Source organism: Anneissia japonica, unplaced genomic scaffold (genome assembly GCF_011630105.1).
Source record: "Anneissia japonica isolate Jap-2015-1 unplaced genomic scaffold, ASM1163010v1 scaffold287712_len2945570_cov188, whole genome shotgun sequence".
Taxonomy (NCBI): domain Eukaryota; kingdom Metazoa; phylum Echinodermata; class Crinoidea; order Comatulida; family Comatulidae; genus Anneissia; species Anneissia japonica.
Genome location: NW_022704401.1, coordinates 230,988 through 248,190, shown reverse-complemented (window position 1 = coordinate 248,190; position 17,203 = coordinate 230,988). Strand labels below are relative to the sequence as shown.

Here is a 17,203-nt window from a genome sequence, read left to right as displayed (position 1 = left end):
TGGCGCCACCCATGATACTACTTTTAAAAGAGGTTTTTCCTATTCTCCTCACTTTGTACAAGTGTATTCCGACTAAACTATTGTGAGTGGATATACTGCCGTCTAATTTACGATCGAACTAGGGAAATAGAAATACCACAAAACATTAGTTAGCATTTTTATTTCAAAAAGCATAAAGGTGATTTTTTTTTAAATTTATCATTGTCATGACGTCTGTTACATCGGAGTTCGTAAACTACTTAGTAGTATCACTACTTAAATAATTAGAAAAAGACAGACCATGTCAAAGGCTGTATAATTATTATTTAATAACGGCTTCAAAATTCAATTGACTAACTATAATTTTTTGAAATTAGAACAAGCAAAAACACCCAGAAATCTATGTATGTAGATAATATTAAACATTAATATATGGGTCTTAATAATACAAAAGGAATACATCGTTTATGGGAAATTGTGAACTATTGAGTTTGTAAAAATGGCCTAATAGGTTTACACGCTTCCAATTTCAAAAAATGTACAGCATATTGTTTTCACAATAAATTTAGACTTTGATTAAACATCGCATCCATAAAATCGATAGAGTGGTTATTGAGATGGTTACCAGCAGAGCACAAGTGAACAGACAAAATTCATGACAGTCGTTCGTAATTGTTCTTTCCACTCGCTTTGAAAAATGATGTTTTAACTATAGAAAATTAATTAAAAATGGGCTGGGGACAATTGATATGATGACACCTTTCTTTGAAAAGTGGGGAGGGGGAGGGGAACGTGTCTTCTGTTTCCCACCGATCGACGTCCATGTCATGATCAGGCCAAGTCTCTCAGCACTCTCTTGAGCCAAGCCAAAATTTTCCGCAAATGAACAAACCTCCGGAATATTCTATTTGAATTGTTTTACTATTTTTTAAAGTAATTTGTGTCATGGGCATCACCGTGCACGGATAATGCATGTTAGAAGGCCCATTAAATCCCTGTGAAGGTGACCATTCCAAAAAAGATAATTCCGGGAAAAATGATAGCAAAGAATTTAAAACGTCTCCTACAAGAATCAACAGACTAGGTCTATGTTGTCAAATGTTGTGACTTCATTATGTACTGCCTTGAGGCCGTTTTTCTCTGTGGAAGGCGCTATATAAAAATATGACCATTTACCATTGACCATTATATGTATATCTTTGAATGTGTGTCGGATCGTTAAGGCCCCGAGTCGTTTCGGTCCCCAGTCGACTGGTACAAGCAATGGAAATTATGACGCAATTGGTAGTGTGATAGTATGACGCGTTAAAGGCAAGACAAAACGCTCATGCATTCGTAAAAGCCATCAAACACATCCACAAGAGAAACAGAAAGAAACAACGTCGAACTTACAAGACATATACTTTTATCTAATAAATTTGAAAGCCGTAAATTTAAATGTACAAAATACGCTGTATGCTACAGTAGTTTGAAAACGTAATCCAGGTTCGGTTGCATAAGAGCGTTATGTATTTTGCGTTCAATATTGTTAGGTCAATGTATGAATCTATAGCAATTAATTATTATAACAACCTATCCATCTTAGACATCAAACCAGTAATCAAAGAATAAATATATAAAAAGATTTGTTTTACCATGGTTATACTAAGCCCCGTCAATTGGGTATTCTTGCTATGGTCCCATAAAACAACAACGTCAACACGTAGGTTTCTGGGACCACACATGTGGTTATGGGACAAGGCAATTGGCCTGGTCCTGTTATGACTGGTCAATAGACCTTTCCGAAGTGTCAATCAAACTTAACAACTGACTAATCAGAACAGTGCTAGGAATACGCGCGCGTCTTACAAACTGACGTGTCGCACAAACGCACGTGTTCGCGTATGTTTTAACACTGCCGTCTTGTGGGACCTTAGCAACAAAATCCAAGGGGCGGAGCTTAGCGGAACGGTCCATTGTTAAGATCTATCGAAACTGCAGAAATTTCCATTCTATTATCGGTTGTATATTGATCAAATACAACTTCTGAAAATACGAAGTAATCTATCACAATATTTGTCAAGACATTTATCAGAATCTTATTCTAATAAAGTACCAGTATATAATGAAGGCGTACTACATAATAAATAAAAAAAAATGAACATATATATATATATATATATATATATATAGACCTATAAATAGACCAAGGCTACATTGGTACTTACACCATGTAACACTTCTTAATATAATATGATCATTTTCCATCTCAATTGAAACAGAGTAAGCTACTTTTACTTCGATAGGTGAATTATTCATGTGACTACAAGTACTATATCTGTCTCTTATACACATCTAGATGTGTATAAGAGACAGGGCCTATATATAGTATATATATACACGTATATATATAATAAAAATAGTAGACTCTACTTGATCTTGAAAGAGGCGTTAATACTGAATTTAAGATATTTAATATATATAAATATATATACTTATATACAAATATTTAGGCTATAATTGTAGGCCCTACTTTTTATGCATCTACGTGCGTGAATTAATATATTCAAACACGTGGTTATTGAACATAAAATAGAAATTCAGACCTATACATAATGATACAAAGAGTAAACGAAATGTTGGCTACATTGAAATTGGTGTGATTTGGTAACTTGAATAAAACTTTAAATAAAATAATTTCTTGTTAAAACCTATTTTATCTAATATTTAGGAAAACATAACATAATGGTTTACTGGTCTTGTTTGAATCCATTTAACGAATTCATGACGAATTGTTTGATAATTGCAGTAAAAATAGTGCATAGCTATAGATGAAAACCGTGTGTGGGTGTTCCACGTCGTTTGACTGTAGAATACACACAGCATGATTGAATGTAGACAATACCCGCGACCAAAATACACCGTCGTGCGCTGTACTTATGAGCAAAAGACACCTTTGTGCAATGCATGAATGCACAAAACGACTGCCACAAGTGCGAGATGGAGTTTCATAGCTGCAACACCGCACATGACTTCCTGGCACTTTACGTATACTGAATCCTCGGTTATGGTCCAGGTTGCAGCGGCATGTGGCGTAAACACAACACACAGGTGCGTATATTCACACTTTGTTATATTCACCAACGGCAGTGTAGCAACAGCAGAAAATGTGTATGTCTCCCCGGCTGCCAGGTTTTTCCCGACATCTGCCGCCGGTTCTATGGTAGCTTCTTCATTGGCGAAAGAATGCACGCTATCGTCATCGAGGGTAGTGGTCGTGTCATTTGTGAGTCCAAAGTAACATGCCCAGTTACTGGTTCCAGTCACAGGATCCGAAGATGACGAAAGGACAATGGATACATCAACGTGTACATTCTGCCCAGTTTCGAGCCCAAATATGGCATCATCAGGGTTTGTAATTACCACCCCTGATATGCTATATACTACAGATGCATCTGAAAGAGATAATAATAATAAATTGAGATTAAGTAATAAACGTCAAGTAACGGATATTCTTTTATATAGACAAAATAACTGATGCCTGACATCGCCGTTCGACTGTGTTATGCGACCAGATTTGTCTTCCAACAAGAACATTAAATCCGGTTATCATTTGGGACGAGAGCATGGCCAGCGTAACCGGGGAGCCGGGGGCCCGGGCCCCCACTTTCTAGCAGAAAATATATAATGTCTATGCAGATTTTTTGTATGATCGGCTCATTCGCAATTCATATTCCCATTCATCTTACTAGTGCCCCTCCGCCCCGCTTCCCCCCTCCCGACTTTGAAAAGCGTTCCGCTGGCCTGAGAGGTACCTGTAGGCAATTTACAAATGCCTCCAGCTTGATATTGAATTTTATTATTTAACATGAGACTCGTTAATTCAACGATTGAAGTAAATATTAAAGTTTAATCATAAATCCAATGTACATAGGCCTACCACAGTATAGGTCTATAATTATAATTATAATAATAATATAATAATTATTATTATTATTATTAGCCCTATTATTATTATTATTATCATCCTTATCATTATAAATCCTCTTTCTGATACAGTGATACAGTCATTTCTGAAAGATGCCAATAAAAAGAGTCGACCTTTACAAGAAAATATTTCGGTGTCAATTTTTTTTTTGTTTTGTTTGTTTTTCTGGTTTTTTTTAATGGTTTTTTTTAATACTTTTACTTGTATTTTTTTAAAATTATGAGTAAATTCAAATTGTTTACTGTAAAATGTTAGGACAAAGAAAGCAAATAAGACAATTATTAATAAAAATCGAATATGATAATCTAATAGCCGAAGAAACGCGAGAAAGAAATTAGAAGGAGAAGGGGGTGCGGTGTATAGAGGAGAAAGTACCTTTATGTTAAATCTGCACATATAGGCCTATCCATATATGGCCCCGTGGTGTAATGGTTGGAATCCTACAGACACCTTTTTTTCATACAACTGAATAAAAAGGAACTTCTCGTTGAAGGGCTATGCTTGATACGACTATAAAATCTTGTTCCTATTTGAGCATTGTTATTAAATTTCCCTTTATACACATATAAATAAATAAATAGGCCTATATATAATCTGCGTGGTTAAACCAGATCATGTAGACAAGAGTGCTCAATGCAGTATATAGCAGAGCAGATAGACAAATAAAACATGTAACATTGGGTTAAAGACTCAACATTTTATTGCACTACAGGCTGTTTCATGAGGGGTACCTCAATCATCAAGCGGGTTTGAATATGAACTAAAATATAACCCTTCTACTAACACTCACATTAACAAGAAGAAAAGAAAAAGGAACGTTATTTGGTTTAATCCACCCTACAGTAGTAATGTAAAAACCAGAATTGGCCACGTATTCCTTAGAATTATAGATGATTGTTTCCCACAAATTCATGTATTAAGAAAGATTTTTAATAGGAACACTGTTAAGATAAGTTATAGCTGCATGCCTAATATAGGATCTATAATCTCTGCCCATAATAAAGCCATACTAAAAAATGACAAGGCAGAAGACAACTGCAAGCTATGCAATTGCCGAAACCATAACGAATGCCCACTATCTGGGAAATGTCTAAGTAGCAGCGTAGTATACCAAGCTACAATTAGTAGGGACGACAATAATGAAGTTGAAACATACGTTGGTCTTACGGAAAATACATTTAAAAGCAGATATAATGGGCATACCTGCTCATTCCGTAATGATAAATACAAGAATAACACTACACTTAGCCAATATGTTTGGAAGCTTAAAGAAGATAACATAAAGTACAAAATTAAATGGCGTATATTATCTAAATGTAAATCATATTTAAACTCTACCAAACGATGTTACCCTTGTATACAAGAGAAATATTTTATTATATGTCAACCCGAAATTTGTACTCTAAATCAAAGGAACGAATTATTCAGTTCATGTAGACATAGACGCAAGTTCCTGTTACGATATACTACTTAATCCTGCAGGCTTTCTTTTATCCAAGAGACAGTACATATACTTGGTAATTAACATACTTTTGTTCTGATAAACTGTCACAATCTATGTACTTCATTATTCCTTCACTCAGAGCCTAGCACCTGATGATTGAGGTACCCCTCATGAAACAGCCTGTAGTGCAATAAAATATTGAGTCTTTAACCCAGTGTTACATGTTTTATTTGTCTAGGCCTATATATATAAATTCTGGAGGGTACTTTGGACAATTTCAAATTTCTACGACGCTTGTCGGAAAAACGTGTCAGGTATCGTAACCATCTTACTATTTATCTTGAACATCGTTCTAACAATTCGGCTCCTAAAGGACTACAATTTCATGTCAGGTCCGGTATTCCATTCGCAGATCGTGACTTCCATTCCCGCTGGAATGGCGTCCTTAACAAAAATGCATGTCGATTAAATGAGGTCCTAATTGGCAAATGCCGCAAACTCCTCAAAGACATCGACAACCAAATTCACTTTAGGACTAGAAGGCTAAAAAGAGACCTTCCTATATCTGAGTTTCAAAACAAACTCAAGATTATTGCCAAGGATTGCCTTAAGCTTTCCAAGAAACTTTCCCTGAGGAGACAACACAAATTTGGTCCAGACAATATCACTTCAACACAAGTGATCCAACCTTCGCACAATGTTTGGCTTTCACGTAAACTTAGAAGGTTCATTCGGCGCTTTAGTGACAATCCGTGCATTCAGGCCATTGAGGAGGACGTTAAAAACCACACTCCTAGTCCAGATTTCCGCGACAATCTCACAAAAAATGAGAGGCAGGCCATCGCCAATTTGCGTCAGCGTGATGATATTATCATCAAACCAGCTGATAAAGGCTCTGCCACTGTCGTAATGGACACTAAATTCTATGAAGATGAGTCCTTAAGACAATTAAACAATCCTCTTCACTATCGGAAGCTCACAGAGGACCCCACTCCGGAAATTTCTAAGGAAGTGGAAAAATCTGTATTAAAGATGGTTAAAAAAGGTTCCATCGATCCCAAAATTGGACCCCATCTCATCCAGGTCGATCCGGCACCCTGTCTCTTATACACATCTAGATGTGTATAAGAGACAGTATATATATATATAAATCCACAAAGCAGGCCATCCTGGCAGACCCATTATTTTGGGCAACGGTACTGCTACAGAAAAAATCTCTGAATATGTGGATGATTTATTGAGACCATATGTTGTTGCTCTCCCCTCGTACATTCAGGACTCCACGGACTTTATCCGCAAAATCAACCAAATTTCAAATTTACCTAATAATACTGTTCTGGCTACACTTGATGTTTCGTCATTATATACTAATATCCCTCACGAAGAAGGTGTTAATGCGTGTATTTCAAATTACAAGCAAATTCGGGGCAAAACCCCGTCTAAATCACATCTCCGTGAACTTATCATGCTGATTCTGACCAATAATAACTTTGTTTTCGGCGACGGTCATTACCTTCAAATTCATGGCACAGCGATGGGCACCAAAATGGCTCCATCTTTTGCTAACTTATTTATGGGACAATTTGAGGCCAATTTCCTGTCTTTACAGCCAAAGAAACCAGATGTTTGGTTTCGTTACATTGATGATATCTTCATGATCTGGACCCATGGTGAAGATAGTTTGGATACGTTCCTATTGAACATTAATTCGGCTCATCCCACAATCAAATTCACTGCTAACAAATCCAAGATGTGTATAAGAGACAGGGCCTAAGCTAGGCCTAGTTCAGTACAGTAGTTACTGCGATGCGTGGGTGGTAGATCGTTCAGTCAGTGATATCGTGTTATCGTCTAATGCATTTTAATAATGTGTGTAAAATTTAAGAATGCACCGCGTGGGTCGCTTTCTCTTTGTTATGCGGTAGTAGTATACGTAGCAGAGTGACTAGCCTAGGACCTAGATAGTATCGCCGAGAAACTAAATTTGACTAATAGGATTGAACGCATAGCAGAAAAAGACGCATTCGTAAATATATATATATATATATATATCTGTCTCTTATACACATCTTGCGAGAGTACTGGCGTATATATAAGTCTTATACGAAACAATAATATAAAATACCGCAATAATTACCATTTCCATTTCCATTTCCATTTCCATTTGAATTTTCTGTCACTCCGTTTCCCGCTGCTGTTGTTGCTGTTGTCTCTCCTTGTTCACCTTCTCCCCCTCCATTTTCTGTCGCTTCATTTCCCGCTGCTGTTGTTGCTCCCCCTCCATTTTCTGTCGCTCCATTTCCCGCTGCTGTTGTTGCTCCCCCTCCATTTTCTGTCGCTTCATTTCCTGCTGCTGTTGTTGCTGTTGCCTCTCCTTGTTCTTCGTCATCTGTCGCTCCACTTTCTGTCGTTCCACTTTCTGTCGTTCCATTTCCTTCTTCTGTTGTATTTGGTGCCCCTCCCTCTCCCTCTCCCTCTCCCTCTCCACCACCTCCTCCATTTTCTGTCGTCCCACTTTCCGTTGTCCCTGTTGCCATACTGTCCGTATTAGCAGTTACGTTTACGCTCTCTGTAACCGTAACCGTAAAAGTAACCGTAACATCTTCCGTTCCCTCTATACCGGTAGTGGTCATATTGGTTTGTGCCACTACATCTGATATTGAATAAACAGAGTCAAGATAACAGCAATTAAATAGTATTAACACATATTTAAAAAATAATGCTGAAAATAATAATAATAATAATAATAATAATAATAATAATAATAATAATAATAATAATAATGATATTGATCATTACCATGATTGATAACAACAAGATAATGTATTTCAATTGAACGTCAATATAGCCTATATAACTGGCATTAAAAATGGTACCAAAATTAGTTTTAAATACAGATTATGTGTACGTCATTATTTTTCTACTTTCCAGAGCCTTGTATTTAGAAAAACACATGTTATGCTGTACAATACATACAAAAACAATTTACTAAGAAAACTGTCCTTACAGCTTACCCCAAATTATATAAAGAAAAAAATCAAGACATAACATTAATGATAATATTACAAGCATTAACCATCACTAAATAATTATTTTCTAAGAGACCATTTCTTTTCGAATTCCTCACTCCTTTGAGTGAGACCTCTTAAGATATTCTTTAAGTTCATAAACATTTGGTTTTGTAGTAGACATTTTCTTTTTATAAATATAGTATTTTGTACAAATTTAAATATAATGATATGTAATAAATTATTATTTGTCATTATTATTTATATTTCGAAATATCAACAATTTTATATTCATATGTAATTGTATTAGGAAGCCAAATCATTACTGTTTTCTTCATGTTGGCTGAGAATATACATATATGACATATATGTATACACAACATATACTTACATAGGCCTACATGCTAATATTTATATATAAAGAGCAAAATGTGCAAGGCCTATAATATATAGCTCTCTTATGTACGGACACTAGGTATCTAGGCATAATAGTTATAGCGATTGGTTTACACTCATAAGCAACGTAGGTACAGCAGATGTTCCCATCGAAATTGGACTCAAACATATTTGCCTTAACTAATTGGTTACAAAACACATCCATATGAGGAGTCTAGTCCTTAATATTACTCGACTATACGATTTACAACTTTTGGGATACTCTGGACGGATGGAGCAATGCACTACGCTCTAATAGTTGTAATCTTCCATTTATGATAAACCTCACAAGACTGTTTCTTAATGAGGAGTTGGTGAGAAATTTAATTGACGTGATATAATCACAGTCAGTTTTTAAAATTCTACTTTTAAGTTTTTTAGGCGGTTTTCGACTACAATTATGTTTCATTTTAATATGTTTACGTATTGTTTGACCAATCACAGACATCGAATTATTCTCTAGAATTACAAAATCATCATTATGTATTTTAAGTTTAAGGTTTTCACGAATAATCAATTCATTTAAGTGGATCCAAATTGATGCGGGCCAAATTGTTTTTCCGTACTTGATTATGCTCCCCATTTCGTCTGCCCTGTAATTTCCAAAGCATCGTTCATCTTCCGCCTTTTCTGCTTTCCATTTACCCATATGAAGTTCAAAGGATAACCGTGCACTTAATCTCGTCTGCGTATTATCTGAGTTTAGCATTTCAACTAAAAAAAAATTTTTTTTTGGCTGTATACATTTTTAAGAGGTTACTTATTCCTAGCCCACCTTTACTTTTTGCAAGATCAGAGGTCGATGAAGAGTAAGTCCTAACCAATTCCTCACATAGTTCACATATAGGCCTTATATATATATACATATATACATATATATATATATATATATATATAAATCATCAATGAAAGGTAAATACAGTGTTTCGATTAGTGTTAACGGCTATTTTGATTTATATAGGCATATATATATATATTATATATATATAAATCAAGGTAGCCGTTAACACTGTTAAATTATATACATAAATCATCAAAGAAAGATAAATACAGTGTTCGAATAAAGGACATAATAATACATCGTGTAAGATAGCTCTCAACGAATGTAGTCCTGTAAATAAATGAATAAAGAAATTGTGTAATAAAATGCCTCTGGCGGGACTCGAACCTGCGACCGCTCGCTGTCAAGGCGAGCGTCATAACCATTACACCACGGAGGCTACCATAAGTACGGCTAGAAACAAATAATTGCATAGAATAAATTTGGTATATTTTTAAAAATATAACTGTGATCATTTTCATTATTAGATGTGTATAAGAGACAGTATATATATAATATTGATTAGCACGCGTGTTCCAAAATAGATAGATAGGCCTATCATTTACCGATATGTTTAATATATTTATTGTGCTGCTCAACATTTCCTATGTATGTGTAAATGTAGTCTGATAATATATCAACAAAAATAAAAACGTCATAAAACAATTACCTGGCAACCAGATGAAAACCATGAAGATAAACACACATAAGAGACGCATCATCATCATTATATTTTCTGCAAAAATTGTTTAAAAAAAAAGAAGGGAATTAGAAAGAGGGCCTAGTAAGCCTATTATCATAAAGCGGGCCTAATCAGGCTTGAATAATCCCACCTTTGTTTTTGTAGTTTTGAAGATGACAACCACCACTTTAATTCATCAATATATCAATTACATTACAATCACAGTACAATTATACTGCATTACTATTATGCTTTGATATTTCACATATTTTCTTTATTTTCTCTTTTTTTGCACTAGTCATTGACTCTCATATAGAAAATAAAATAAATTCAATGCAATTGTATAACTATAAATATCATAAAATAAAAAGCATAGACCTCTATTTATTCAAAATAAATACAAAGAGGATGTTTGAACACTTCGTGCTAGTTATCAACCTTGATAAACAGAACATGAAAAAAGTATCAAGAAGTAGTAAGACAACTGAAAGAATAAATTGCGCAGTGGCGGATTTAGAGGAGGCGTAAAGATCGTACGCCCCCTCTATTTTTGGTAAAACTTACCGTATTTTTTGTAAAGCTTTTCAGAAAATTACCAATACCAATAGTGAAAATCAATCAAATGCAAACTCAAATTTATGAATGTACCAGAGGTTTAAGAAGGATTCGCCCCTTGCACACCTCAGGGGTTTAAGCTCCCCGACAAGGGGTCCAGGCCTCCGGTCGGGGATGCCTAACTCACACCCCCCCCCCCCCTCGCCGGTCGGGGAAAAATAATTTGTCGGGGAATTTTTTAAAATTAAAAGATAATAAAATTTGGTGTTAATTATGGGATTCTGTATTTAAAAATGATATCAAGGGTACTAGTCCACCTGTCGGGGTGCTAACCCCCTGTCGGGGAAGAGCTGACGCACCACTGCAACCCGTACGATAGTAATCGCACATACGGTGGGCACTGCTTGCACTAAATTAAAACAGTTTTTAATCCCTAAAATGTTGACAGCTTATTAAGACATGCTTGAATTGTATATTCGGTGCTCGAGATTTGATTTTTCCCCGACGGCCTTGCTGGAAATTCCCCGACAAGGGGTCCAAGTGGGGGTCCAGAGTTTCCCGACGGGGATCCTTTCTCCCCCCCCCCCCACTTACCAGGGGCTCTTCCCTGAGACTCTCACTCAGTTCGCACATTTACGAGGCTGGATCTGCCCCTGATAGAGATCAAGAAGAGCAGGAATATAGATGAGGTGCCATAAATAAGAAATTCAAAGTAATTATGTCAGATAAATTTATCAACACCTTTCATTTAGCAAACCGGTCGTTTGATTTTTCTAGATGGAAGAAAAACAAGATAAGATATTTATTTCTCCTAAGTTCTATGAACCGATTTAATGCAATTTTGAAAAGATATTTAGGCCTGCATAAAGTCCGTACATTTTAAATTTATTTTATACACCTAGTTTTATGCATTTTGCTTTAAACTGTTGAGATCTCAATTTTAGCCATATTTTTACCAATTCAATTTTCAAATTTTAACCTTTAGATTTATATTTTAACTTTGTACGATGTGATGTATGTGTTGTATGTTTTAGTGTGCGATTGTATCACTAGCTATACTATTTTAATCTGTGAACTAACAATCGGAATTTCAAATCGTATATTTTACTGTGTTTTCTACAATAAAAATTGAATTGAATTGAGTGGCAGTGCAGAGAGGGGTGCTGATCGAGGTGCCTGAGTATCGCCCTTTTCCAAACGTAAAGAAAATATTGTAGGCTAAACTAATGGAAGTAAATGGCATTACCAAGACATTAACAAGTTAATTTGTAATGAAAAGTTCATTATCTGAACAAAATTCTTATTTTTTACACATTTATTATTACCGGGTGTAACTTAACTTCTTCTAGTCCGACTTTCTGCGTTGTTACTTCATTTAATACATTGCAGTGTTTACGTTTACGCAAACCTTAATATATTGTTTCATTTAAGTTAGAATGTAGTTCATGTAATCTAGGCCTATTCATAGAATAAATATGTAATATTACCAAATCCTAAGCCATGATGGGACCGAGGCGAATTTTTATTGTGGCTCGTTATGTTGAAGGTGCGTACGATGGACCATGGACCACCACCTGTTGGGGAAATGCTGACGCTCGGTTAAGCTTCGTGTAGTCTTGTGTAATATTCAAACAACCCCCTTTTCGATATCCTGGCTCGCCACTGCATGAAAACGTTAGAGAGCGCATACAAAACTGTAATTTGACATTTTATCGGATAACTCAGGGCTGTGGATACACACCACATGTCAATCTCCAGGGCCGACACAAGTTAATAACCTATTTACAGACACACCACAAAAGAAAATATTTCAATGCATAGCATGATTGTCATTTAATGACGAAAGTCGTGAAATACAAAAACATGGTCAGTGGGAACAATTTTTAGTCTCTAATGCAAAAGACACTATTCGTGCTCGGTAAACAGTAAAAACATTAAATACATTAAAAAGTAGAGTAGCTGTATGTTCGTTTTTTGGTGATGTTTAGTTATCAAAATAGTTTAGCGCCATCAAACGGCTCTAGTCAGTTCTTTCCTTGCGTTCAGTAAAAGCTCAAACTCTCGTATCTCATACTATTAAAAATAACATGTAACTTTAAAATTGACAATTAGTACACATTTTCAGACTTAATACATTATTAATACAGAGATTAATTACTTTTATATTCTAAACCCAAAATATAATTCAAATTATATTTATTATTAGTCAATAGGCTTAACTTTTTAACAGTTTATATTTCACGTTTACCGTCACTTAATCGAGTAAAAGTGAAGTAATTTCAGGAAACATTAGTTTTATTGCAGTGTTTGCGTTTTCGTTGGTTTTGAACATAAGAATAAATTTGGTATATTTTTAAAAATATAACTGTGATCATTTTCATTATTTCGTTGAAATCATTAACGAAATGATTACAGTAGGCAGTCTCGTTATTTTTAATTTAATGGATAAGTCCTTAAGGGCTTACTGACTGAAATTTCTTAAAGTAATTATTTTAAAAGGCTACATCAGCTTTGTTTATTAATCACCCTTACCTTACTTCTTGTATCCAAATGTATAAAATAAATTTTAAAGCGACACTTGTGTTTCAACAATTGTGCAAGCAATGTGCATTATTGCGCAGTTACAACTGCATTAGATCCTAATGATGCGCTTGGCAGTCTCTAGATAAACATAACACGCTGTTGCTGAGCAACGTTTATCATGCAAATTTGATTGGATGGTAACAAGCTAAACACGAAATGCTGACAAAAAATGATTAAATCAATTATATCGAATATCGAATTTGGATAATTAACTCTATCTGGTCAGCCGTAATGACAATATATTTACACCAAGAAAGAAATATTTATACTTGCGTCAGAAATGTACATTAATTGATTAATAGTAAAACATTTCCTCTGTCGGAATATCTAGACAATGCATTGTTTAATTATAATTGAAACACCCACATTCTAAATACCTATTTTTATTATTTTTATGGGAACCATTCTATAAATACGGTTTGTAATAATTACCTACGATGATCAGAGTTTTATCATTTAGTTGTACAGTTTATTAAAAAAGAAGACATAATGATGAGAACAAAGATAAAGTTTCCAATAAATATGCGAAAAAAGTGTTTTTTTATAGCATCACGTTGCATTATATACATTATTAATATTGAGAATACAGTATACAGCATTATAATACTAAATTAAATATAATATATATATATATATATTAAAATAGGATGAATTGAGTTCCACGTATGTCTCACAAATTGATAAAAGCATATAGAAAAGTAAAATAATTGTCATACGTTGACATTATAGACATACAATTTATTTCAAACGAATATTTCGGACACGAAATATAAATATATATATATATATATATATATATATATATATATATTATTATTATATATCATGAAAAAACGTCAACCGCCTAGATTATTTTTCTTGTCTTCGTTTTACTATATATATATATACTGTATTTATATATATATACATTATATATAATATTATAATATAATATAAATATAATATGCATAGTTTTATACACATATGTACAATGGTCATATTTTTTTTGCATCTACGTGTGTTTGAATTATTATATTATCACACACGGGGTTCCTGCACATAAATAGAAAGACAGGCCTATACATATAATACAAAGGGTACGCCATAAAAGCAATGTGGGCTGAAATTGGTGTGATTTCGTAATTAAACTTTTTATAAAATCATTTCACGTTAAAACCTATTTAATCTAATATTCAGAAAAACATGGCCCCTTGGTTTGTTCACTTGTTTGCATCCATTTTACAACATATTGGCTCAGCTCTTTTTTTAACTATGAACTAGGACGAATTGTTCATAAACCATAGTAAAAATAGTGCATAGCTAGTAGAACAATGTTTGTGTCCCTCGTCGTTTGCCTGTGGAGAATACACACAACATGACACATCTGGTATGCGCAATACTCGTGATTAAAATACACCGTCGTGCGTGCACTTACGAGCAAAATACACCTTTGTGCAATGCATGAATGCACAAAACGACTGCTACAAGTGCGAGATGGAGTTTCATAGCTGCAACACCGCACATGACTTCTTTGCACTTTATGTATTCTGAATTCTCATCGTTTACGGTCCAGGTTGCATTGGCGTGTGGCTTAAAATTAACACACAGGTGCGTATATTCACACTTTGTTATATTCACCATCGGCAGTGTAGCAACAGCAGAAAATGTGTATGTCTCCCCGGCTGCCAGGTTTCTTCCGACATCTGCCGCCGGTTCTATGGTAGCTTCTTCATTGACGAAATAATGCACGTTATTATCATCGGGACTAGTTGCCGTGGCATTTGTGAGTATGAAGTAACATGCCCAGTTACTGGTTCCAGTCACGGGACTTGAAGATGAAGGAAGGACAATGGATACTTTAACGTTTACATTCTGCCCAGTTTCGAGCCCAAATATAGCATCATCAGGGTTTGTAATTTTCACCTCTGATACCTTATATACTATAGATGGATCTGAAAGATATAATATTAATAAATTGAGATTACTAATAAACATGACGTAACGGATATATTTTATACAGACAAAATAACTGATGCTTAATTTCCAGACATCACCGGTTGACAATTAAATCCGCTTATCACTTGGGACGAGAGATAATGAAATAATAATAATAATAATAATGATAATAATAATAATAATAATAATAATAATAAATATAATAATAAATCAATCCGTTCTTTTAAAATGCATTCCTCAAAGCCTTTACAGCAAAGAAGCACAAGCAGTAAATAAACTACTACAGGTACCTGTAGGTATTACAAATATTTATAGCTTAATATTGAATTTTAATACAGAATATAACATGATTCATTAATTCAACGATTGAAATACATATTAAAGTTTAATCATAAATCCACTGTACATACGACAGTGTAGATCCACAGAGTGGAGTTGAATAGCTTAGTGGGTAAGATACTTGACTTCTAATCCCAGGATCCTGGGTTCTATTCCAGTGATTGCAGGACTTTTTCTTACGACTAAAACAACTCCACTTCCTAAGCCTCATGAAGGGACTTCGCTGATAAAGCATCACATTATTTCACTTATTTAAGAGGGCCCCTAAATATCAGCCGACCTTCTAGGATACACTGGAATTGTCACCCTTTATAAATATGGTAAAAAAATCATTATTATTATCTGAAAAAGAAGGTAAATCCTCTTTTTGATACAGTCATTACCAGAATGATGCCAACAAAAGAAAACAACCTCTACAAGAAAATATTTCGGTGTCGAATAATTAATACTTTCTTATTTAATTTTTTTTTTTGTTTTCTTATTTTTATTTTTACTTTTACTTTTTTAATTATTAGAAATCGAAATTGTTTACTGTAAAAGTTTAGGACAAAGAAAGAATATAAGACAATTATTGATAAAAATCGAAGGTGATCAACTTATAACAGAATAAAAGATGCGAGAAAGAAATTATGAGAATAGAAATAGCATGCGGAGCATTTGGCAGTTGATTCAAATTATCAACATCAAGAAATTTCAGTTTAAATTCCAGGAGAATTTATCATGTTATTTATGGTAATTATAGTGGAAAATCATTAGACCCATACGGAAAAATAAAGTCAGCAACGTGTGGCGGTGCGGTGTATAGAGCAGAAAGTATTTGTGGTTCAAATATTATGCACGTATATCTATAGATCTCTTTAGTCTAAATGACACTCGTCCTGATAGCGAGAGTTTGCAGATTCGAATCACACCAGAATCACCTTTTTTTATACAAATTAATATAAAGGAACTTTTCGTTGAAGGACTATGTTTGATACGATTATAACATCTCGTTCCAATTTGAGTACCAGATATTATTCTCCTGAAGACGATTGAAGCAACTCAATCGAAACGTCACTCTTGAATCACTAAAACACTTAGTGCAAAACTTGAGGCTACTCAGAAGCGTGTTTGCCGTATTATTCTAGGAAAGAACTATCAGACCTATAAACATGCTAGAACTCTTTGTAATTTGGATCCCCTCATGAGAGGAGAGCAGCCCACTGCCTCAAATTTGCTAAAGGCCTTTCTCTTACTAATCATTCTGCTGATCTGATTCCCCCTACCCGACAACAATCTCATGGTAAATGCAAAACCAAAAGATTTTCTAATAGTCCCATACCTTTTTACATTCAATTACTCAATTTCTCTTAATCCCTCCTCCCCCTTTAGTCTTCCTGGCGATTGAAGCTCTGGCTGCTCCCCTCTCTTAGAACAATCAAGTTATCAAGTTGCTCCACTTGCACGTCTTTGTATA

General features: G+C 34.6%; 1 protein-coding gene across 2 annotated transcripts; it reads right to left on the bottom strand.

Annotated features, from left to right (window-relative positions):
• Window positions 1-2,641: 2,641 nt before the first annotated feature.
• LOC117104669 (mucin-21-like) lies at window positions 2,642-14,092 on the bottom strand. 2 transcript variants are annotated; one of them, XM_033245551.1, is made up of 4 exons: window positions 13,423-14,092; window positions 10,324-10,389; window positions 7,528-8,043; window positions 2,642-3,413 (listed from the first exon to the last, which is right to left on the bottom strand). In XM_033245551.1, the coding sequence occupies exons 2-4, from the start codon at window positions 10,379-10,381 to the stop codon at window positions 2,896-2,898; spliced, it is 1,092 nt and encodes a 363-aa protein (XP_033101442.1). In that variant the 5' UTR covers window positions 10,382-10,389; window positions 13,423-14,092; the 3' UTR covers window positions 2,642-2,895. The 2 variants fall into 2 exon arrangements, with proteins under 2 accessions (XP_033101442.1, XP_033101443.1); XM_033245552.1 differs by having other exon boundaries at window positions 7,534-8,043; window positions 13,423-14,090.
• Between the last annotated feature and the right edge of the window lie 3,111 nt (window positions 14,093-17,203).

Coding starts and splice junctions, on each gene's coding strand:
- LOC117104669 (XM_033245551.1), bottom strand. CDS start 10,381: ATGATGATGATGCGTCTCTTATGTGTGTTTATCTTCATGGTTTTCATC. Junction 8,044..10,323: donor GGTTTTCATCTGGTTGCCAG/GTAATTGTTTTA, acceptor ATTCAATATCAG/ATGTAGTGGCACAAACCAAT. Junction 3,414..7,527: donor TGGAAATGGAAATGGAAATG/GTAATTATTGCG, acceptor TATCTCTTTCAG/ATGCATCTGTAGTATATAGC.